Source organism: Gopherus flavomarginatus, chromosome 20 (genome assembly GCF_025201925.1).
Source record: "Gopherus flavomarginatus isolate rGopFla2 chromosome 20, rGopFla2.mat.asm, whole genome shotgun sequence".
Taxonomy (NCBI): Eukaryota; Metazoa; Chordata; order Testudines; family Testudinidae; genus Gopherus; species Gopherus flavomarginatus.
The window spans coordinates 23,050,052-23,072,771 of record NC_066636.1 but is presented as its reverse complement, the minus strand read 5'-3'; the positions used below and the strand labels follow the sequence as shown (position 1 = coordinate 23,072,771).

At 48.5% G+C, this 22,720-nt stretch overlaps 2 protein-coding genes across 5 annotated transcripts in view; one reads left to right on the top strand and one right to left on the bottom strand.

The window, feature by feature from the left end:
• Positions 1-5,458, bottom strand: part of COPA (COPI coat complex subunit alpha) — a 33,171-nt gene extending 27,713 nt beyond the window's left edge. The window contains exons 1-6 of the mRNA XM_050930723.1: positions 5,338-5,458; positions 4,341-4,454; positions 3,746-3,819; positions 3,291-3,371; positions 2,375-2,451; positions 1,081-1,190 (exon numbers count right to left, since the gene is read on the bottom strand). Coding sequence (XP_050786680.1) covers positions 1,081-1,190; positions 2,375-2,451; positions 3,291-3,371; positions 3,746-3,819; positions 4,341-4,454; positions 5,338-5,377 — 496 coding nt within the window. The 5' untranslated portion in view covers positions 5,378-5,458. The remainder of the gene's footprint in view (positions 1-1,080; positions 1,191-2,374; positions 2,452-3,290; positions 3,372-3,745; positions 3,820-4,340; positions 4,455-5,337) is intronic.
• Positions 5,459-5,568: 110 nt separating this feature from the next.
• Positions 5,569-22,720, top strand: part of NCSTN (nicastrin) — a 42,613-nt gene continuing 25,461 nt past the window's right edge. For 2 of the 4 annotated variants that reach the window (XM_050930727.1, XM_050930724.1), the window contains exons 1-15: positions 5,569-5,696; positions 7,887-7,991; positions 9,846-9,969; positions 10,907-11,025; positions 12,149-12,294; positions 13,086-13,236; positions 14,155-14,264; positions 14,814-14,966; positions 16,987-17,091; positions 17,338-17,415; positions 18,234-18,403; positions 20,450-20,552; positions 20,787-20,882; positions 21,944-22,031; positions 22,169-22,323. In XM_050930727.1, the coding sequence (XP_050786684.1) occupies positions 5,597-5,696; positions 7,887-7,991; positions 9,846-9,969; positions 10,907-11,025; positions 12,149-12,294; positions 13,086-13,236; positions 14,155-14,264; positions 14,814-14,966; positions 16,987-17,091; positions 17,338-17,415; positions 18,234-18,403; positions 20,450-20,552; positions 20,787-20,882; positions 21,944-22,031; positions 22,169-22,323 (1,803 nt within the window). In that variant the 5' untranslated portion in view covers positions 5,569-5,596. The remainder of the gene's footprint in view (positions 5,697-7,886; positions 7,992-9,845; positions 9,970-10,906; positions 11,026-12,148; positions 12,295-13,085; positions 13,237-14,154; positions 14,265-14,813; positions 14,967-16,986; positions 17,092-17,337; positions 17,416-18,233; positions 18,404-20,449; positions 20,553-20,786; positions 20,883-21,943; positions 22,032-22,168; positions 22,324-22,720) is intronic. The other 2 variants (XM_050930725.1, XM_050930728.1) reach the window with 2 other exon arrangements.

Sequence of the window (22,720 nt, the reverse complement as noted above, 5' to 3'; positions counted from 1 at the left end):
CAGCTCCTATTGTTGACACAGCTGGTCATGTCTGAGCGTGTACTACAAACAGAGCAACTCACCCAGTCAAAACTGCAATGGTGAAAGTAGCAGGTGGAGTAAAGGGCCACAACTCGAGTTCTAGAACATCTTACAATGCAGTAACACTGCTGGTGCTGTTCCTGGACCAGACCCTCCCTTCCCGCCTTTCGTCGCTTATCTGCATCTCTAGCATTCGCTTCAACTTCTGTATCTAGCATAGCCATTTCTTACGGGACCGTAAAGTGTTTTACCAACAGTCATTAATTAACCCTCTCAATACCCCCTGCAAGACAGATATAATTATAGGTGCAGACCAGGGTGAGTCAGCAGCAAAGCCATGGATAGTAACCAGGCGTCTTGACTTTCAGTTCCCGACTCTTGCCTCTAGACCACACTCCATCTTTGTGACAGGGACATCGGTGGACTAGCAGCCACTAGCCTTAATGATCTCTTCTTCCATTTGCTGTTTAACAACAGCAGGGACATCAAAAAATCAGCTCTGCTCCTTAGTCAACACAGAAGCCATTTCAGGGCTATCTGAGAATGATTCATCACTTTATCTCCGGGACACTGCTGACTCTGGGAACAATGCAATAAACAGTCCTGTGGCACCTTATACACTAACAGAAGTACTGGTGCATGAGCTTTCATGCGTGAATACTCACTTCGTCAGACGCATGTCTGGGAACAATGTTTCCCAAGGGATGAAGGTGTCCCATAGAACCCTGTAACTGAGCCTGCAGCTTCTCCTTCCTGATGACAAAGGCAAAGCCAATCTAGTGACAGTGCTGTGTCCTTTTCTCAGTAGGGGAACTCATCTCCTGCATGGCCTAAAGAATCCGACTGGGACATCCAAGGGAGATGAAGGATATAAACCACCATCAGTGGAGACAACTGTCACGCTCTGATGGCTTTTCTTTGTGGGTGGCTCAGACTCAATAGCTGCCTTTTTTCCTCCCTGGATCTGAACTGGCTAGTTCTTTCCCCACTTTGCTTTCAACGACTGCAGTTTTGAACTGGGCTTTGATGCTGGATACCCCCTCGACTTGGGCAGCTCACCAGAAATATCCCAAACGCGCACAGTCTGATCCAAGCTGGCCGACACCACCAGGTCCTCAGAGGGATGAAACTGGGAGCACATCACATAGTGGTTGTGTCCTGTCAGCACGCTGCAAGAAAGAGGACAGAAGACACCATTTAAATCAACAAGGCAGCAACGCACAGTCTGATCTGTACCAACATTTCAAAGCTGAATCTAGTAGGGAATTTGGGGAGGTTGGTAGGGAGCAAAGCCATGAGAGGAGCATACTGGGGAGTATGGAGAAGGAAGACAACTCAGCAGGGCAGAGAGGGAGGAATAAATAGGAAACATTACTTCATAGGGGAACAGACAAGGGTTAATATATATTGATGTGAATAGCTATCCACATGAATAACGATCAACACAGATACACAGTTACTAAAAACCCAGGAAATTCCCACACAAAAATGTTTTGAAGATGGTTTAATTTGACAGATTGCACAGCCCACCAAAGTGAACCAACAAAAGGAAGAAAATGAGCAGAGAAGCCATTTAAAAAACCCTCCAAAACCCTACTCAAAGTCTTCTTGTCAAACTCATCCCTACACACAGCCCACATACCTCCGACACAAAACTAGGTACAGTGCAATTGATGGAAGCCACACCAACCCTACATTAATTCTTGGAACACACAAGCAGTAAACACAACCACAGTTCAAAGGTGCCTGTGGGTTGCTCGAGACGAAGGTAGTGAAAAGGAGGCATCTTGAGTGAAGTTTTCATGGGATACTGAAGGACTTAACTGTTTCTCTCAGATTTTGCATGTGTGGCTCCACAATCTAGCACTTTTAACTCTAAACTAACTTTTGTTTATGTGGGAATGCTACTTAAAAATAGCCCAGCTCCTGAAATGAGGGAAATAAAGAGGGAACAGAGAAACCTAAGGTTTTTTTAAAAAGCACTTTAGACACCATTTGCTAGAGATTACCTAGAGATCTCTCTAAGGAAGGAATGGATGAAAACTCTATTGCTAAGGTTATTTCACAATTGACAACTACAGTGGAGGACATAACCCTGCACTGGCAAGAAGAATGAACTAGATGGGAATTCAGAACTTACTCCTACCTCATTTCTAGAGCCAGTTTAATAAAAAAGAACACTTTTTCTCTAAAATTGTTGGGGAAAGAATTTTTAATTTTTTCTTTGAAATTTCAACAAAATGTCTTATTGAAAGACACAGAGTTTAGCAGATTTTGACCCTCTGTTCATTTCTAAGGTTCAAGAAGACTCGTATCTCCCCAGTTATTATTTCTATAGCACTAGTTGTTTTACCAAACACAGGTTCTGGACTGCCAGTTCCAAACCCGGATCGTCTGATCATCAGAAGCACTCAGGATCCAGGGGTATTCCTAAAAAAAAAAAACACATTTAATAATTAATATCTGAAACAACTCTTCACATTTCCCTCCAAACGGTTTGCAACACAGCTGGAGATAACCATAGGATTTCTAGTTCATTGGGTCAGCTGTCCCAGGAAAGAATTACAGCTCTACTGTAGAATCATTTCCCACATAAGAGAAAGGAGGGTAGAGGAAGTGATGGTATAATTGATCCTATATAGAGCACTCGATACAGCACTGATTATTTCTGCAAGTGTCCTGCAGGGCTCTGCCACACCTTGCTTTGCACACATACAGAGCTTCAGCATAGATGGGCAACAGAGGCGATGACCAGGGACTAGATCGTAACCCATCACTCTCAGAGGAAAAAATTGATGGACTAAAACTGCCTTCAAAGCCTGTTTTCCTGAGGGCGTCAAGATGCATACTAGCATCTGCCTCACCAGAGGACTGATGTGTGTTTTTGCAGGTTGTTGCTGCTCTTCCACTGAAAAACTTATTGTAATTGTTCTGGGTAAGTATCATTTATATGATTTCAGACAGCAAGAGCGAGAAGTTAGCCAGCACAAAGAACAAGGCGCATATCCCCATCTGTGCTCCAAATGCTAACGGAGAGAGAGAAGCTTCCAGTGAGGTCTGCAGTTCAAGGTACCAACTGTCCCCATGAATGATTTCATATTGTAAGATCTTTGGGGCAGAAATCAGGTGTTCCTGTTTGTATAGCACCCAGCCCACTTAGTGCACTGTACATCTGCAGGAAAGAGCCCTACTCAGGGAAGCCACAGAGATTCCTATAAAGTAATGCGGTGAGGTGCATATCAATGAAGTTACACAGCGGGGAGACTCACATGGTGGAAGAAGGTGGTGCGAATGTAATCCAGGTGCCCGAGCAGCGTGAAAAGACAGCGGCGCAGTTTGTAATTCCAAACCTGTATGAGACAGAAGGCCAGTGAAAGGCCCACCTGCCAAACTCTGTCCAGCTCTCTTCTGCCATCTCATTTAACACATGAGGTTTTTACTCATCCCCAAACTAGTCTCTCCCATTTTACATTACAGTTCTGGGTAAAGCCAGCAACAGAGCTCATCAGAAATTGTCAGGCTGCATTTAATTACTCCTACCGCCCTCAGAAGGAGCAAAATCCTGAATTCTACACTTCCCTTTTTCATCTCTATCCACCCACCGTTTCCTCCTCATCCACAGAAAACTAAATTAACACACATTCCTTACACATCTTGTCAAATTCCCCATCTTCCTTTGCCCACCAACACTTTTTGGTGGGGGTGGAAGGAAGAATTGATCTACCTTTATTTTGTAGTCGTCACCTCCAGAGACAAAGAGTGGCTGCTGTTTGTGGAAATCAATACCTCGGACTGGTCCTGTAGGGGGAAGAGGCAGGTGAAACACAGGGAGACAGCTAATAGCTGTATACGAAGGCAAACTGACAGTCAGAGCAGGCTGTTCCATTAGAGCAGAACTATTCTGTCACATCATACTCCATTTTAATCTGATAAATTGTCTCTACCTGACACTCTGAGGTCAAATACAACTTTCTGAGACAACATTCCCCCCAGGACAATGCAAAAGAAGTTCTCTTCTGTGTGATTATAGAGCTATAGCACTGTAACATCTGACACTTTTATACAATAATGAAGTTATCGTCATAACAGCGCTGTGAAGTCTTTTCCCTATTTTACACCTAGAAAAGCATGTTCAAGAAGTAAGTGGTTTGCTCATGATCACAGATGGAGTCTGTGGCACAGTAAGTACCTGACGCCAGACCTCCTGTGGCTCAATCCAGTGCTTCAACCAAAAGCCCATCTTTCCTCCTCTTAAGGAGGCACCATTTTCTGCAACAAGCCCTCTGCATTCAACTTTTTCAAACTCCAAACTTACTTACCATCATGCTCATCAAATTTGTCAATAAGGGTGCACATCCGGTAATCCCACAGCTGGATCACTCCATTGTGCAAACTCGTTAGGATCCAGGGCCGCTTTGGGTGAAAGCTGAGCCCTAAGGACAGACACGCAGAGAAGCACAGTGGTCAAGTGTCCAGTTAAATTCAATCTCTAACTATACAGAGGAAGTGAACAGGGTCAGCATTTTTCAAAAAAGAAGGTCTTTTTAAGGTGCCAGAAGTTGAATACCCAAAACTACTAGGAGTTGTCCAGTGGCACCTTAAAGACTAACAGATTTATTTAGGCATAAGCTTCAATGGGTAAAAAACCCACTTCTTCAGTTGCATCTGAAGTCTTTAAGGTGTCACTGGACTCCTCGTTGTTTTTGTGGATACAGACTAACACGGCGACCCCCTGATACCTGGCACCATGCAAGGCACAAAATTACTAACCACTTTCAAAAACCTTAGCCAAAGTCCCCAAGGGCAGCGCACGCTGCTTTACACTCAGACACAATTAACGGCTTAAAAAAAATTGATAGTGTCGAAACATGGATTAATAAACTGACAACAGCACGACAACTTTTTTTATTTGACCATCAGCTACGGGGGGGTGGGCGGGGTGAATATAATTAACCCTTATGACAACAGCCACAAATCCAGGGACTGCAATAGGAGCATCTCCAGCAAACACTAAGAATAACTAGGCCGGCATTTAAAGGAGGGCTCTTCCCACCGTAAAACGGGGGGGGGGGGTTATTTACTTGGGGGCCCAGTGTCTACAGCCCCAGTTTGCACGCTGGGTCGGGGGAGGTGCCGAGGGTGAGCCTGGGGCATGGGGAGGGAGGGCAGATGAGGGGTTTCGGAGTCAAAGGCTGCGCCCTGGGGCAGGAATGGGGGGGGGGGCTGGGAGCGGGGGTCAATCCTGGACCGGGGGGGCAGATGGGGGAGGGGCGGTGAAAGCGGATCTGGGGACGGGGGGGGGGGGGGTCACGGTACCTTTCACCCGGGCCGACTTGGTCTCGAACTTAGTCAGCATCGTGCCCCGGCTCCCACACCCCGCCCGGGCTCGCCCCTCAGCCCCGAGCCTCCACGTCGGCCCCGGGACCGCCACGCACCCACTTCCGCTTCCGCCCGGGACCATAGAGCGGGAGGCCTCCTCAGGCCAGAGAGGCGCTTCCGGCTGTGCGCGCGCACGCGCAGAGGGACCTGGCCCGCCCCCCGGGGCCCCGAGGAGGAAGCGGAAGCCGCGGAGAAGATGGCGGCCGGGGCCGGCTGGAGAATGGGAGCCGGGGAGCGAGGGCGCCGGGGAGCGGAGACCCTGTTCCGTGGGCTCCTCTTCTGCGTGCTGGGCTGCGGTGAGACTCGCTCCCCCGTGAGGGCAGGAGGCGGGGCGGAGGGGCCCCTCCCCCCGGGGCTATGCGGGGCGGCGGTGGAGGTGCCCCTCCCCCTGGGGCTGCGGGCTGGGGCCCCTCCCCCCAGGGCTATGCGGGGGAGGCGGTGGGGGCTCCGCCCCCCCAGGGCTATGCGGGGGCGGCGGTGGGGGTGCCCCTCCCCCTGGGGCTGCGCGCGGCTGGGCAGCAGGCGGGCCTCTTCCCCTGGGGCTATGGGGGTGTGTGTGGCAGGCTGGTCCCTGCCCCCTGTGCTTTGGGGGGCGGTGGCAGGTCGGATGGGGAGACTCCTTTTCCCCGGGGCCTGTCAGGGGGTGGCAGGCGGTTCCCTGCCCCCTGTGCTTTGGGGGGCGGTGGCAGGTCGGATGGGGGGACTCCTTTTCCCCGGGGCCTGTCAAGGGGTGGCAGGCGGTTCCCTGCCCCCTGGGCTTTTGGGGGCGGTGGCAGGTTGGATGAGGGGGCCCTTCCCCTGGGGGGCGGGCGGGCAGAAGAGTGGAGGGTTGATACAGACCTTGTTGGAGCTGGGTCGAAAGGGAAGTTGCAGACAGTGTCTGTAGAAGGACTTCGAATAAACAAGTGTCTCTCTTGATGGAAAAGTAAAGTCAGCAGCAGGCTGGTGATGCTCCGGTCCTGGCAGGCTGGGAATTTGTTGTTGCACAGCTTAGTTGTGCTGGGATTTCTCCCCACTTGCTGAGAGCTCCCAAGGCATGATGCTAGAAGATGGTGGGTGGGCATCCAGTGTGCGATGACAGGCATTACTGAGCTATTTGCTGGAACTGTGATGCTGAACCCATACTAGTGTTTTGTGGCTGACTTTTTGTTTGGGTAAAACGAACAGCGACTGTGGGAGCTTCCATCAGATATCATCCTTCATTCGCTGCCTTCTGCCTCACTGCATTCACTTAGTGTGCACGTTAAAGTCGATGGATTTTTATTTTGAGATGCTAGAGTCCTGTGTTGTGGAAATAATCCCAGTTTGCATATCGTTTAATTGGGGATACTTTGTTTTTTGTAGCATGTTTCATATTAAATTTCACTCTGAAATACTGCAGTAAATAGAAAATAATGAAATAGGGTATCTTATACTTATGATGTGGCATTATTACCAAATCTGTAATGTTTGTGCAATTTGTAAAGGCAATACACCATTTATGTATCCTCTAAAAGTGATGCTGATCATCAGTTCTGTCACTTACCCAGAATTAAGAATACCCAGGTAAAAGATTGAGTAAATATCAGAGCCACATAGATGTGTTGAAATGCTTTATGAGCTTACTGGACTGGGACTCGGAATCCGGTCTCCTATTTGTAGGTCTGCCCTTGACTGTGCGTGGCGTGGAGCAGGTCACTTAACCCCTCTCACCTCAGTTTCCCCCTCAGGAAAATGGGGATAATGATACTGACCTTTGGAAACTGCTATACAAGAGTTTAGGATTGTTGTTGCTCTAATAAGAATCACAGTCCTTACTTAGCACTTAGTATCTTCGAAAATGTTATTCAAACATTGATCCTCACGACACCCTTGTCAGAAAGGTTACTATTACACATGTTTTTCAGATAGGGAAACCGAGGCACACAGAAGTGATGTGGCCTTGCACGAGGTCTCTTATTGAGTGTGTGTCAGAGCTGGGATTAGAACCCTAACATTTCTGGCTCCAGATCCTGTGTATAGATCGCAAAGATTAATCCACCCTCATTTTAACTGTTGGTTCAGAGATGTGGGTATTCTGGTGTGCCTTTGTAATGATTGTCAGGCAACAGAACTGAGAATTTACTTCTGTATTCTGCTGCGTTTCTAAATTGGTTCATGTTGCATATAGCATCTTTCATCCAGACTTCACAGAGCTCCATCCATGGCTGAAAAGCAGCCTCTTCAGGTTAGGTATGTGATAGCTTTTAAACAGCACGTATCAACAGTATGCAGCAGTGGGAGTGATAGGAAATGAAGACTACTTCAGTTAAAACTGCAAGGGAATTTACGGGGAAGTGAATTATTCAGCTGGCATTTAGCAGAGAGTCTAGGAATTACTTGAGTGAGGTGCCTTTAATTTTCACCCAGAAGGCAACAAGACCTAAATGAAATTGAATTTGTTCTTGTTACAGAACCAAGTGGGTGTGATCTCTTATTTATCCTGAATTTTGTTTCTTTCTCTTCAGGTTTCTGTTGGGGCAATTCTGTAGAGAGGAAAATCTATATCCCCTTAAACAAGACTGCCCCGTGTGTTCGTCTTTTGAATGCCACTCATCAAATAGGCTGTCAATGTAAGTGTTGTGAATGGTTATTTTACTTTAAGCGGAAGAGGCAATCACCTCTCTTTCACTTACTGAGAGAACGCTCATCATTTTTGTAGCTTCTTCCTGAACTACTTTTAGTTTGTCAATGTCTTTCTAATAACGTAGTGCCAAAAATGAAAGCTGTATGCTCCAGGTGTGATTGCACTAGCTGTCACTTCTCTGCTTCCCAGTATTCCCAACCCAAGGCACTTCAGAAATCCTGAGATTGGCTTAAAATTATGAAATCCAGGCTTGCAATAGAATGGTGAGAGTTGGCAACACTCTCTTGGTGCCAAGTCCTATCACATTCATATGTAATTAGCTTAATATCCATGAGATGACAGTAGGAGATTTCCTATTATTTAAATAGTTAGATTTCACCAGGGCTCAAAAGTTTCCTTAATATCCTCCCAAAACCCAGGAGCCGTGTGCACTGACCTGTCCCTCTATAACAAAGGCCTCTCATTGTGAAATTTCTTTGTATTGTTTTCTGTAATGTAGTTTTGTGTCCGTTTCCTTGTCTTTTGTACAGTTACTGATAAACTACAGCATGTGTAGTTACTTCGGTAAGGCGGATGCCTAGCATACTGCTGGTCAGTCACATGTCTTTTGTTCTTGTCCAATTGGTTCCAGAGTTGGTTGGTTGTCTAGAGTCTAGAGTATTATTTTAAAACTCTCCATGGTCTGTGTTTTTAGTTTGTTTTTAATTTTGTGGCTTTGTTGTACTACTGAGGTTTGTGGGTTGCTGAGATGACAGAGAAGGAGCACTGATCTAAGTTCCTCCACTGCTATTGGTGCTGTGCCGAAAGGGTTTCCTGTGACTCAGCATTTTGTTAATTTGTGGTTGAGTCTCATTATGTGTCCTCAGAGTGAACCACTCTCCAACATGGACCATGTCAGCAGCAGTAGTTAAGGGACAGAACAACTAACTGCACATGGCCTTCTCCCCTAGCTGGTGCTCCAACTATCTCATATAGTGGTACGAGCCACCTCTTAATACAGATTTTTTTACGAGCACCTCCTTTCCCAATCCCATAATACTCCCATGACAACTACAGCAATTACTGACCGGGAAATGGGATCACATCTGTGTATCTTTAGCTGTCTCTGATGCAATAAGTGCTTTTGGAAAATGTTAAGCACCCTGTTTTCTTTTGATTGTGATTTGATTCCTGCCCTGATCTGTCCTGTACATGGCTTCTCTGCTGCTAGGACACCTCCTATCTCACTGCACATGCTTCCCCAGATGTACTCTCAGCTGATATGTTCCCTTCTTTCCTTCTCTTCTGGACATTCCCCACTTACTGACGGCTGACTTCTCCTGTTTCTTCTTTGTACTTCCCATCTCTGTGCCTCATTTCCCCTGTATAAAGTAAGGTTCATACTCAACATCCTACCTCTTCCCCCAAGAGGCAGGTGATGTTTAATTCATTGATGTACTTAAAGTACTTCAAAATCTTTAGATAAAATCTACTTTAAAAGGGCAGATGATTAGTATGATTATCTCTTAAATAACTCTTTCAGCCTGATGTATCTAAAGGATGGCTGTGGGTTTTTTGTAAAAGCAGCAGAGTCCTTGTGGCAGACTAACAGACATATTGGAGCATGAGGTTTCATGGGTGAATACCCACTTGCTGCTTTTACAGATCCAGACTAACACGGCTATCCCACTGTGGTTTTTATTGTTGTTGGTCATCTCTTAACTGAACTGTGCAAGTCAGTCGCTTCTTTCCTCTAATCCCATATGTTGATCTTCCTTTCACTGAAGTGCCCAGGAAGTGTACAACTTTGAGGGAAATGGATTTTGGTGAGCCATGGAGCATTCTGTCTTTCTCTCTGCAGCCTCCATGAATGGAGACACAGGAGTAGTTCATGTGGTGGAGAAGGCCCAGGACCTGAAATGGGTGCTTACTGATGGACCTCATCCCCCATACATGGTACTGCTAGAGGGGGAGCTTTTCACCAGGTAAGGAGCTATGGTGAATTTTAAAAATTCTTAATCACCTCTTCTCTGCCAAAGCAGCCTGAGCCCAAATTGCAAACAAAAGAGCCCTAAATCCAGTGGCCACATTTGTCATTTGGTCCCTCAGGACAAGCGCCTGTGTGTGTTTGAGCAGCCAGATCTGGAATTCTAAATTCACTTGAGATGGGTGCTTGGGAATTGGTCCCCAAAGACCTTGTTTTTGGCAGTGCTGTGCCTCTGAAGCACACTTTGTAGGCTGTGGGTGCTGAACACCACTGAAAACCAGACCCATGTGCCTACTTTTAGAAAAGTAAATTGGAAAACTAGAAGGAGTTTTCTTCCTGTACGCTGGTACCTGTACCGGCCAGTGTCTCAATAGACGACTAAGTAGTTGGAGCAGGATTCTTGGGTTCTCTCCTGGCTCTGCTAATGACTCTGTTTCCCCATCTGTAAAATGCAAATACTTATCTCACAGCGGGGTGATGCAGCTTATGGAATGGTTTTTGGTTAGTGATACTTTTACTGCTGCTTGGCTTAAATCAGTGGTTCTCAAACTGTGGGTTGGGACCCCAAAGTGGGTCATGATGCCATTTTAATGGGGTCACCAGGGTTGACAGTAGACTTGCTGGGACCTGGGGTTGAAACCAAAACCCAAGCCCCGCTGCCTAGGGCCAAAGCTGAAATCTGAGGGTGTCAGCTCTGGGTGCTGGGACTCAGGTTACAGGCCCTGCTTCTGGGGCTGAAGACTTTGGGGTGCTGGGGCTTAGGCGGGCTCAGGCTTCGGTCCCCCATCCTGGGATCATGTAGTAATTTTTTTTTTGTCAGAAGGGGGTCACAGTGGAATAAAGTTTGAGAACCCATGGCCTAAATCTTTCCTTGTGGTAAGATTGCCAGGGAATTTGAGGGTCTGTTTCATCCACATTCTCTCTCTTTGTTCCAGGGAGTTGATGCTGCAGCTGAAGGGATCCTCGCGAATTTCTGGGCTGGCTGTGGCCATCTCCAAACCCAGCCCCGCAAAAGGATTCTCCCCTGGCTTAAAATGCCCAAATGATGGGTTTGGTAAGGCAACATTAAATTCTTAGTTTGGCTCAGGAGGGGGTGATCAGCGTAGGAAGAAGCATTTTGCAAAAAACTGACAACCTGTGGCTTTACACTTGCTGAGGGATTGTGTGTGAATTATTGCTTTATAATTTAGGCTTGTTAACATTCTGTAGGTGTAACCAGTTTATGCTGGATTCTAGTCAGATTTCACAAGGGTTGGGTTGGGGTCAGTATGCAAATGGGAGACCTTCCAAGGAACATCTGAGGTGCTCTAGAAAGTTATGCTAGTGATTCACTAAGGGGTTTCTTCCTAGTGTCACACAGACTGACCTGGTCTCTCTGCGGTTCCTCTTTCAGATGAGGGATGAAACTCATTCTGACCACCTGTGGTCATTAAAAGGTCTTGTGGCTCTCTTTGTAGTACTGCACTTTTAATCCCAGGGTCCTGGCCAAATTCCAGCCCTCTGAATTCCATTCTACCTCCCTGTGTTCCCCGTGCAGGCTCAGTTGGGTATTCACTTCAATGGTTATTCACTGTCTTCCCTAACCCACTGCTGTGTTCCACCTCAGAGGTGGCTGCAGGTTGGTGGTGGGTGAAGTGATTGCTATACTACGTATAGATTGTACGGCACTTTGGGATGCTTTGCAATGAAAGGTGCTGTAGAAACACACAAGGTGAGTTTGGTATGTTGGCTTTTGTCATCCCATCACCTTCATGCTGTTCACACAGCATGTCGGTGTTACAGTGACTGGCACTTTGTAAATGCTTCGAGGTGCTTCCAGCACATGATGGATCTCAGAAAATGGTGTGTCTCTCTCTCTTTCACAGTACAATGTTTCTCTGTATGCATCTTCCACTCTCTCAGCATGTGATAAATGCTCATTACGTGCTGCTGCCAACCTCTTGGCACATGATGGCTTTGCATGTGCCGATCATTCTCCTCACGTGGCAGTGCTCTGTCTCTTCTGTTTTCCCCACATGTGGCAACTGACTCCATCTCTCTTCGTTTCACAGCTGGTTTCCTAGCCTGTGGTGATGGTCTCTCTGTTCCTGCTGCAATTTGCGCAGCAGGCCCTGCCTTTCCAACGGTCTGCACTGTTCCCTCAATGATTTGACATGCCCGTTTCTCAATGCCCGCAGGTGTCTATTCCAATGATTACGGCCCTCAGTATGCTCACTGCAACTGGACTGTGTGGAACCCTCTTGGGAATGGGCTTGCTTACGAGGATTTCAATTTCCCCATCTTTCTACTTGAAGATGCCAACGAGACTCAAGTTATTAAGCAGGTACTATACCTTAACACAGAGGTGGGCAAACCTTTTGGCCCGAGGGCCTCATCTGGGTATGGAAATTGTATGGCGGGCCATGAATGCTCACCAAATTGGGGATGGGGTGTGGGAGGGGGTGAAGGCTCTTGCGTGGGGCTGGGGATGAGGGCTGGGGGTGCAGGAGGGTACTCTGGGCTGGACCGAGGGCAGGAGGGGGATCAGGGCTAGGGGAGGGGATCAAGGGTGCAGACTCCAGGCGGCAATTACCTCAAGCAGCTCCTGAAAGCAACAGCGTGTCCCTACTCCAGCTCCTGTGTGGCCAGGCAGCTCTGTGCGCTATCCTGTCCGCAGGTGCCACCCCGAAGCTCCCATTGGCTGGGCTGTGTGGGCGGTGCTTTGGGGCAGGGACTGCGTAGGAGCCAGAGAGGGGACACACTGCTGTTTCGGGGAGCCTGTGTAAAGTGCTTTGAGGTCTTCAAGTAAAAGATGCTGTGTAAGGGGAAAGACTTCTTTCTCTGCTTTTATTATTTATATTATGGCAGTGCACCCTACCTGAGACCAGGGCCCCATTGCGCTAGGCATTGTACATACAGTACTAGGCAGTCCCTGTCCCGAGGAGCTAGCACTCTAAATAGACAAGATAGACAAATGGTGGGAGGGGAAGTGAAATGACTTGCCCAAGCTCTCACGGCTAGTCAGTTACAGAACTGGGAGTAAAACCCAGGTCTCCTGAGTCCCAGTCCTGTGTCCTATCAGCTAGACCACTCTGCTGTGTTAAAGCGAGGTATTGATTTATATTTCTGTCTCAGTGCTACCAAGACCATAACCTCCCGCAGAATGGCTCTGTCCCAGAGTACCCTTTGTGTGCCATGCAGCTTTTCGCCCACATGCATGCTGTCACCAACACGGTTACCTGCATGAGACGGAGCTCCCTCCAGACTGCCTTCAGCCTCAACCCAGGTGAGTGCACTCCTAGCAGGGTGGGGTGGGAATTCAAGTGGGACATGGTGTGTGCATTAGAAAGAGGAAACACAACCCATAGCTTTGTACAATACAGCCCCGCAACACTCTGGCCTTTAACATGGTGAAGTGGTCGGTGGTCACAGCAGGTTCTGTAATGAAGGCAGTATTCAAGCCAAAGTAAAGCCTGCTAGGATCTGTAGTCACCACAGACCACGGCTCTGTGCTAAAGGTGACTGTTGCTGCAGTCTGTCTTTATTTACAGGACATGTGGTCCTAGCAAACAGCCCGTTTGGCCCTTGGTTGGGGAAAGTGGTTTTGTTGAATTAAGGTCTCTCAAATTCCTTTTTGCCTGTGGGTTTGGAGTGATGGCACCGGCCTCCATCCCAGTGCACAGCCCAAGAACCTGTGCCAGACTATTGAGACTTAAATATGCAAAACAGAAGAACAACGTGCAGTTAATTTCCTTAATCAAATACTTTTGTGACACCAGTTTCCTCACTGTAATGTAAATCGTTTACAGTTAAAGCAATGAGACACCGTGGGGTCCAAAGGTCAATATTCTACAGCACAGGACATCCCCGAGAAAGGGAGATAAGGGGTGAGAAGGGACCTAATGCTTGCAAAGTATATTACTTGGATTGACTTATTTTGGGGATAATGAGGTGAATAGACGAAATAGTAGAGGAGCAGTGAAAACACAGGGTGACATTGGGGTCAAAATGAAATCCATGGGAATTTTGTCATTGATTTCAATGGGGTCAGGATTTCACCCTGATCACTAGAAGGGGGCCTGGTGCTGTTGGATCAGTTAGTAAGCTATGAACCTCCCAAACTGGCCAAAGAATAGCTTCAGTTCCTTGTTCTTTGTTACTGCCAAAGTTCCTGCTCCTGAACCATATTATTTCTGCTTCCTAGAAGAAGTCTGCGACGCTCTGTCTGATTATAATGTGTGGAGCACGCTGAAACCCATCAATACCTCCAGCAAAATAAACCCTCTGGATGAAGTCATCATTGTTGCTACTCGAGTAGGTGGTGATGCCTAATTTTTCTGGGCTGGGGAGTCCAAGCAGCTTTTTTGTTTTTGTTTTTTTCCTCTCCCTTGGCAGTTTGGCCAAGAGTCTGTTTTGCTTTGACAGTTCGGCTGGGAGCAGGGGGTGTGTGCTCAAAATTTTTTTACTGATTTGGTGCGCGTTCAAAAAAGTTTGGAGACCACTGGTCTAGTGTATAGTGAACATCGGTTGAACCATTAACAGCACATCACAGTTGGCGTGTACTGCTTACAAGAGATCCAGGCCTGGAATACAAGTATGTGCTGCAGCCTAGGACTGAGATGCATTGGCACAGCTCCATGTGAGGCTCCAGGACTGGTATAGTTGTGGGAGCAGTATGTTAAGATTCATTGGCAGAGCAAGTTGCTTTTGTGCTTCAAGGATGGATTCAGTTTGGGGGTGAAGGTTCTGGCTGTGTCTTATCCAGTTGGGTTTGCCTGTTCTTCAGTCCACAGTTCACCAGTGACCCTGTATTAGTTTCTCTCCATATGTGCATAAGTTCACTCCTCCCACTTGTGCTCACAGATTGACAGCCATTCATTCTTCTGGAACGTAGCCCCAGGGGCAGAGAGCGCCGTCGCCTCCTTTGTGACCCACTTGGCGGCTGCTGAAGCCCTTCATAAAGTGCCAGATGTTCAGATGCTACCAAGGAACATCATGTTCACCTTCTTCCAAGGGGTAAGGTCTTCATCCCCTCCTAGCTTGTCTTGGGCTAGCAATCAGCTTCCCATCCACTGCCCTTTCCACAGCATCTTCCACAGATGCTGATAAACCTCTATGCGTCTGCACCTGCCTTGTGCCAAGCCAAGAGATCCCTCCTACAACACCAAGCCCTATCCCACAAAGAGCACAGAGACTATGGAGTTCCTGTTGAGGGAACTGCACGGAAGCCACTAACAAGGGGGGCTTGCACTTTCTAGGGGCATCACCTCTAAACTGTTGCAATTAGTTGAGGGAGCAAAAGAGTCTCTCTGTCTTCATCCTGGTGCAAAATGGTTTCTTTGGAAACCTAGAACCTGGGTGCCTTGGTTCTTCGGATTCCTATTCCCTTAAGCCGATGCAACCTCTCCCCGAGGTACTTGTAGCCTATCCTGACATGTGATGGACCCAATGAGTGAACGGATCTCTTGCATCCTTAATGTCTCACCCGCACCTTCCAAGCTTCTTTAGACCTGTACCCTGCCATCAGGATAAGTCACAGCTTTGCCAGGGTAAATCTTCAAATGAAACCAGGTGAGAGAAGATTAAAAATCTATGTGGTGTCTGCAGTATAGCTAATTTCCGAGAGCGCAGCCTTGGCAGCTGTGTTAAGCCAGGGTAAGCTCTTGGGGGCAGGAAGGAAAGTGATGGTTAGCAGCTGATGTTCCCCTGCAGGTATCTTTGTGTAGCTCTGCAAAGCTAACGCCCATGATCCCATGGAGTGGCCATGTGACACCCCCAACTTGGGGATCCATAGTCAGTCCTTCCCTAAGAGTTGCGTTTGGAGCGGTGGATTGGGCAGTCTGTGTGTACCATGTAGAGGAGGTGGGCAGAGTTGTCAGGTTCCAGTGTACAGGAGCTTTGGGGAAGGGTTGTCTAGTGGTGGCCTGACTTCTGCCTGCCATTCCCTGGGGAGATGGTAGGAGACACCCCCAGGACACCTTCTGCCTCTCACAGTGGGTGCTCACCTCTGTCTTGCACACTCCCCTTATTAGATGGCAGGATACTTCCTGTTACAGTCCCCTGTCCATCCCAGAGGGGTGGAAAGAAGTTGGAATGCCCTATCCTGATTTCTGCCCGTGCTCTTGTATTCAGAGTGTCACGGGAGATGGTATGATCTAGTAACTGGGGTTAATAGCTAGTGTTAACTCTGTGATTCAGAGGAGCAAAACTGGAAAATAAGGACATCTAACTCATTGGTGTGTCGCTAGCCATTGCAGGCCTGTCGGCTCCATGTGGGAGGTGGCATTCAGATACTACAGGGATGTGCAGAGACTGTCGGGGCTTTGTGCCCATGTATCTCCCATTAACTGTAATGGAGCATGAGGCACATGGGGCCAGAGTCAGGGCTTCTCAGCCCTGCTTTTGGAATAAGAGCGGCCACACGGGGAGTGAATCTGGGCTAGTCCATCAGCAGTAACTCCATGGGTGGAGAAGCCTTTTCAAAGGCTTTTAGGCACTATAATGTGCAGAAAGGAGACTAGTAGGATTTGCATAAGTGGCTAAGCCAGTTTGGCAGTCAGCTCCCATGGCTCTCTGTGGTCTCAGGGCGCCTATCTGCATCTTGAGGTGCCTAAATACCCGTGTCACTCTGGGCCCATAGAGCCTGTTCACACGTTACAGAGGCAGAGTTTGTGCTGCTTTCTGCCGCTGCTGGATCACAGTGTCCTGCAGTCCTCACCTAGAAACAGCGATGGGGATGGTGATTTCCTCGGGTTTGGTGGAATTCATTAGCCGATCTCTGGAGATTGCTATAGGCCCTTCCCCGCCAGCAAGGCCAGTATCCCTGACTCATAAAGAGACAGCAAAGAGCCGTTTTATTTGGAGGAGGGAGATTTAGAATGCCGCCAAATGGCAGAATTTTCAGAAAGACGTGAGGGAAGGAGTTAATTCCAGATTCTCTCTTCTTCTCCTCGTCCCCCTCTCAGACACTGCTTAGGATTGAGTTCATTAACTATCCAAATGCCTATAGTTCATGCATGGACTTGTTCCATCACAGGAGACCTTTGATTACATTGGCAGCTCACGAATGGTATATGACATGAAAATGGACAAGTTTCCCATCCGACTGGACAACATTCATTCCTTCCTGGAGCTGAGTCAGGTGCGGGACAAGTTTTCTGCCTGTCTTTTGGTGACAGTTGGGCTTTCCCCAGCCAGCCCTCGTTTCTCCCCTTTGATCTCTTTGTGACCACCCATGTGGTGGTCACTCTAGCTCCCATGGTCAGTCTTGTCTCTCTGGGGGGAGTTTTTGGTGATTTCCCTCTGCACCAAACCCTAAATAAGGCAAGCATTTTACAATCCAGATGGGTCAGCAGTATGTGTTGACAGGCGGCTTGTTCTCTCACAGGTGGCTTTACGGAACTCCTCTGTTCTATGGGTGCACACAGACCCTGTCTCTCGGAGGAATGAATCTATTCAACCACAGGTAATGAAACTCCCTTCTGCACAGTGGACAATCTGAGTTCCTGTGCCTGCTCTGTGTTTCCAGCACCATGGAGATGCCTAGATGTGGTGTACAAGCAAGGGAAAGGGAAAGCTGCTTACACCCTGCAGGGGAAAATCCCAGAGCACAGCTCCATCAGAACAGAAAGGCTTCTGTGCAGTTGCATCTCTCTACTGACAGCGGGCCCCATTGCTGGGCAAAGGACCAGATGCTCGACCAGCTGTGGTTTGAGGAGGGCATGGCACTGGCATAGGCATGTCTGACTCCTTCCATTGATTTTACTGACCACCTGATGACCTGTTGCTAGTGTCAGAGGGGCGAGGGAGAAGGTGGGAGGTCTCCTAGTTCTGAGTCACTCTCCATAGTCTCTTCAATGTCCTAGATATTTAACAGCAGCTTTCATACCAGAGGAACACACTGGGCCTTGCTAACTTTTCTGGCCCTGATGTGCAACCATCTCTGGGGTGGAATGAGCAGCACAACAAAGCTACACAGTAGCCCATATCATAGTGAAAAATTCTGTGTCCAGTTGATACCACGAACTCATCTTCGTGTACCTCTGTGCTCCCCAGCATCACTGACTCAGGAAGAAGAACCCTCTGCTGAAGTACTGCTGCTTCTGCAGCACTTGGGTGCATGATGGTCTCCCCTCCAAGTACTACCCTGCCCTGACCCTGGTTAGCATGAGATCTGACATGATCCCAGCCCAGAGCGGTTCAGCTCCAGGCCATTCGTGTGACCAAACACTGGATGTGATGGAAGCCATAGAGCATTCCTGACTCCTCTCTCTCCCTTTTCAGGTTGAAACCCTGGTGGAAGCTCTGATCAACAGCAGCGTGGGTGCGAATGTGACTCTACAGGAGGTCGGTCAGTCTCAGCCTCTCCCGCCTTCTTCCTTCCAGCGCTTTCTGAGGGCCAAGAGCATCCCTGGGGTGGTCCTGGCTGATCATCGCACTTCCTTCCAGAACAGGTGTGGGGAGTAATGCGATCTCCACTGTGTCTGTAAGGGCATGTGTGGAGAGCAGGTGGTTTCACCTGGAATGTGACTGTCTTCCTATCTGGTGTTTAAACTCTAGTAGCAAAGTAAAATCTCTGTTGCTTAACAGCCCGGCAGGCTGCTAGCCCCAGCAGCTGCCCCCACATCACAGCACCCATGTGCCAAAACCTGGACCAGGTACAAGGGGAAACTTCAGGCTGGTTTGCTCTTTAGCCTCTGTGCTGAAACCGACAAGAAGGGGGTCATTGTGATGAGGACACCTGTTTGCTAGGAACTGGACTTGGTCTCTTCCTCTCCCTCCCTCATGTCAAAGTGGCCCCAAACAGCAGGGACTTTGGATCCCAAGACAGTGCTGAACCTGACATGGGGAGCTAAAGGAGGGGCAGTTTGAGACACAGATTAGGGCAGAAATTCTCCAGTGTCTAGAAACCAGAGAATTGTAGACAACGTGGTTTGACTCTCAGAACCCTTGGGCACAAAGTCTCATGATGGTAGCTAAAGTGACTTACCCAGAATGGCAGAGCCAGGATTCCTAGCCCAGTCCCATGGATGCAGCCTGGCACACTCCTTTGTAATGTAAGGATTCCCAGGATGCATTGCATTTTCTAATAGAAACCCAAGCACTTGATGCCCTCTGCAGTCCATGGTAAAGAACCCAGGTGTGTGTACTCTCACCTCAGCCAGCATCTGCCCCCATGTGGCTGGAGCCTCTGTCTCCAGTGTGGGGGCTTGTGGGCACTATCAAAGCTTAGCAAACGCCTGCAAAACTGTTTCCAGGAGGTGCCCAGCTCGGAAGGGGACATAAACTCCATTTTTAGTGGTAGCCAGCAGAGGGCAGCTCAGCCTCCCAGAACATCCCACCTTGGGGGTGCGCTGCCTGTCATCCAAGCAGTGTGGTGGATGGAGGACAGAGGGGAGTGGGGGTAGCAGCCATGTGCCATATAATTGAACAGGCGCAACATAATTATCCTGACAAGCGAAAAAAATCCAGTTTTGTACAGAAAACTGTTCCCCGCAGCTGGCTGGGAGCCAGAGGTGAGCAAATGGCAGCTGAGCATGCCTGAGCCTCATCTGCTCTTCCAGAAGCTGCTGTTTTTTTAATATATCTTTCTATTTGCGGTGGCAGGGGCCCCAGGCAGTGGAAGAGGCTCTTCCATTTTCCCCACCTGACCCCCTCGTGGCATGTTCCATGAGCATCCTCTCCTGGGGGCATTGGAGAATGGAGGGATGGGAGTGAAGAGGGAATTGCTTGTGGCTCTTGCCCATCCCGTAACTCCAGGTTGCCTCTCTCCCCTCATACCCAGCCCCTTCTCTGATCTGTCATGCTGTCTCTGCAGACAGCCAGGGAGAGCAGCCGCCTTCCAAACTCCGCAGTAGCACTGCTCTGGGAGCGCTGGAGAATTTTGGAGAGGAGGGTAGTGCTTCTCGTCCTTCCAACTCTTCTTCACTCTTGGGAAATTGCTTTCATGTTCCCATCCAACCTGGAAGCACAGACCATTGTGCTGGGCTTTTCGCCCAGTCCTCGATTCAGCTGTGCGCTGCTGCTGCAGATGTCTTGATGTGAGACTGTCACAAAGTTAACTTGGAATCTCTTGGACCTTTCAGTGCTGGAGAGTCAATAGGTCCAGTTGGAGAAAGGAACTAGGAATCGGCACTTCTAGGTTCTGTTCCCACCTTCATCACTGACTTGTGCCTCATGTATTATTTCTGTGCTCTGCGCCTCAGTTTCTCCATCCACGTAAAGGCTGGGATAACGCCTGCCCAACTGAGGTTTAATCACTGCTCGTCAGTTGTGTTGAGATCCTCAGATGGGAGAAGTGGTGCAACGCCCAGAGATAATTATAAAGCCTCATTAAATGGTTTAAGGAGTGTGTGGGAGGCCAGCGCTCTGGCAAAGCTGCGACTTCACTCCCTGGGGACCACTCCCAATGTCTGCTTCAGGCATGGACTGAATTGAATTCCATGCACTGTGATTTCTTTCTGCCCCCTTCCCCAATCCTGTTTCTCTTCCTCTTTTAGATATTACCAGAGCATGTATGACACAGCAGAGAACATCCTGATGAAATATCCTGAGGGGCTTAGCCCCGAGGAGACCCTGGACTATGTCACTGACACAGCTAAGGTTTCTGCAAAACATTGTCTCTGTCCATTGCTTGCGGGGGGTGTAGGGGGGAGATCTGGGTGATGGGGTCTCTTCCCATTGCTGGGGTGCTTTAGACTGGGCTGGTAGCATTAGGCACTTAGATATGAATGTGCTGTAGATGCTTTGATGGATGTGTGGGGACTGGCTGGCTCTCCTTCCCTGTTGTACTGGGCCTGCCTGTCTTGATTAACACAGAGCCCTCTTTCCTTGCAGTCTCTGGCACAAGTAGCCACAGTGGTCGCCCGTGCTCTCTACCAGCTTGCGGGGGGAACCGGCAACACCTCTGCTATTCAGGCAGATCCAAGAACGGTACGAGCAGATGGGATCCAGTCCCTGGCATCCATGCTGAGCTCTCACGTATTTCCCTTCTGTCTCTGTTTATGTGTGTTTACACAGCATGCTGGCCTGTCTGTCTCCCTGGGTCTCCCTGCCTCCCTCTCCCTTTCTCCACCATAGCTGAATGACTAGCACTTTACCCTTCTCTCGTGCCTCCCATCAGATCCCAGTGTCTTAGACATTAAGCTACACAAGCCCCTAACAAAATAGAGCAATATTTATTCTTGTTTTGTAGCATAGGAGGTGGGTGGAATGGGGGGAACTGATGCACAGATGGGTCACGCAAGCAGTAGGTGGCAAAACTGGGGATGGAACCTAGGACTCTCAACTCCCAGCCCTTCGCTTTAGGTACTAGATCATCCGCCCTCCCAGAACTGCAAATGGAACTCGAGTATCCTGACTCCCAGCCTTGTGCTTCAACCATTAGATCATGTTCCCACAACTGAGTATTATCTAGACTGTCCCTGACAAGTGTTCGTCTAACCTGTTCTTAAAAAAACCCCCAGTGACAGAGATTCCACAACCTCCCTAGGTAATTTGTTCCAGTGCTTAACTACCTTGACAGTTAAGTTTTCTTAATGTTGAAGCTAAATTTACCTTGCTGCAATTGAAGCCCATTGCTTCTTGTCCTGTCCGCAGTGGTTAAGGAGAACAATTTATTGCTTTCCTTGGTATAACAACCTTTTACGTACTTGAACACAGTTTTCATAGAATCATAGAATATCAGAGTTGGAAGGGACCTCAGGAGTCATCTAGTCCAACCCCCTGCTCAAAGCAGGACCAATCCCCCTCAGTCCCCCCTTCTCCAAACTAAAGAAACCGTGTTTTCAGCCTTCCTTCATAGGTGATGTTTTCTAGACCTTTTATCATTTTTGTTGTTTTCTTCTGGACTTCCTCTAATTTGTTCACATCTTTTCCAAACTGTGGTGCCCAGAACGGGACACACTACTCCAGCTGAAGCCTTATGCAGATGTACTTCCTGATTCATCTTGTAAAGTTGAATGTGGATGAACCCATTTCCATCTCACTTTCAGGTCTCCAGAATGCTCTACGGGTTTCTGATTAAAACTAACAACTCCTGGTTCCAGTCCATCATTAAACAGGACCTGAAAGGACTCTTGGGTAAGCATGGTCTGGGGAAGAATTCAGAGCTAGCTTAGACCTTGGTATGTCACCTGGGAACTTTCTAAAGTTCTGTGGTAGCCTCTTTGGCATCTGGCTTTCTCCCTGCCAATCCTGTTTTCTCTGACTCCTCCCAGGTGATGAACTTCCCCAGCACTATATTGCGGTTACTACGCTGGTGAACACCACTCAGCTAGTGCAGTACGTTCTGGCCAATCTCACAGGCACGGTTGTCAATTTCACCAAGGAAGAGTGCCTGAACCCTGAAAAAACACCCAACCCCGAGAAGGAAGTAAGTTGCCATCTGAGTAGAATTAGGGTGGGGGATAGGAACAGAAATGCTGGGCTAGTGAACTCCGCTGAAATCCCTGCAATGGATTGGTCTCACTTTCGCCTCCGAGAAGAAAGCTGGATGGAAAAACTTCCTTCTGTCCTGAACAAGACATGGGAGAGATGAGGAAAGTCCTCCTCCATTATAGAGGCATCCTAGTGCCCAAGGCAGGAGAAGCTTCAGAAGGGAGTGCTCCTTTAAAGTGAATACAGCTGGGATGGCAACTTGGGTCACAGATGCATCAGTCTGAGGGCCCTTTGAGTGTCCAATGTACTGCCCGTGACTGATGCCACTCTGACATACCCTGGAATTGAGTCTGATCCCAACACCGGCAGCACGTACAGCAGAGGCATTGCCA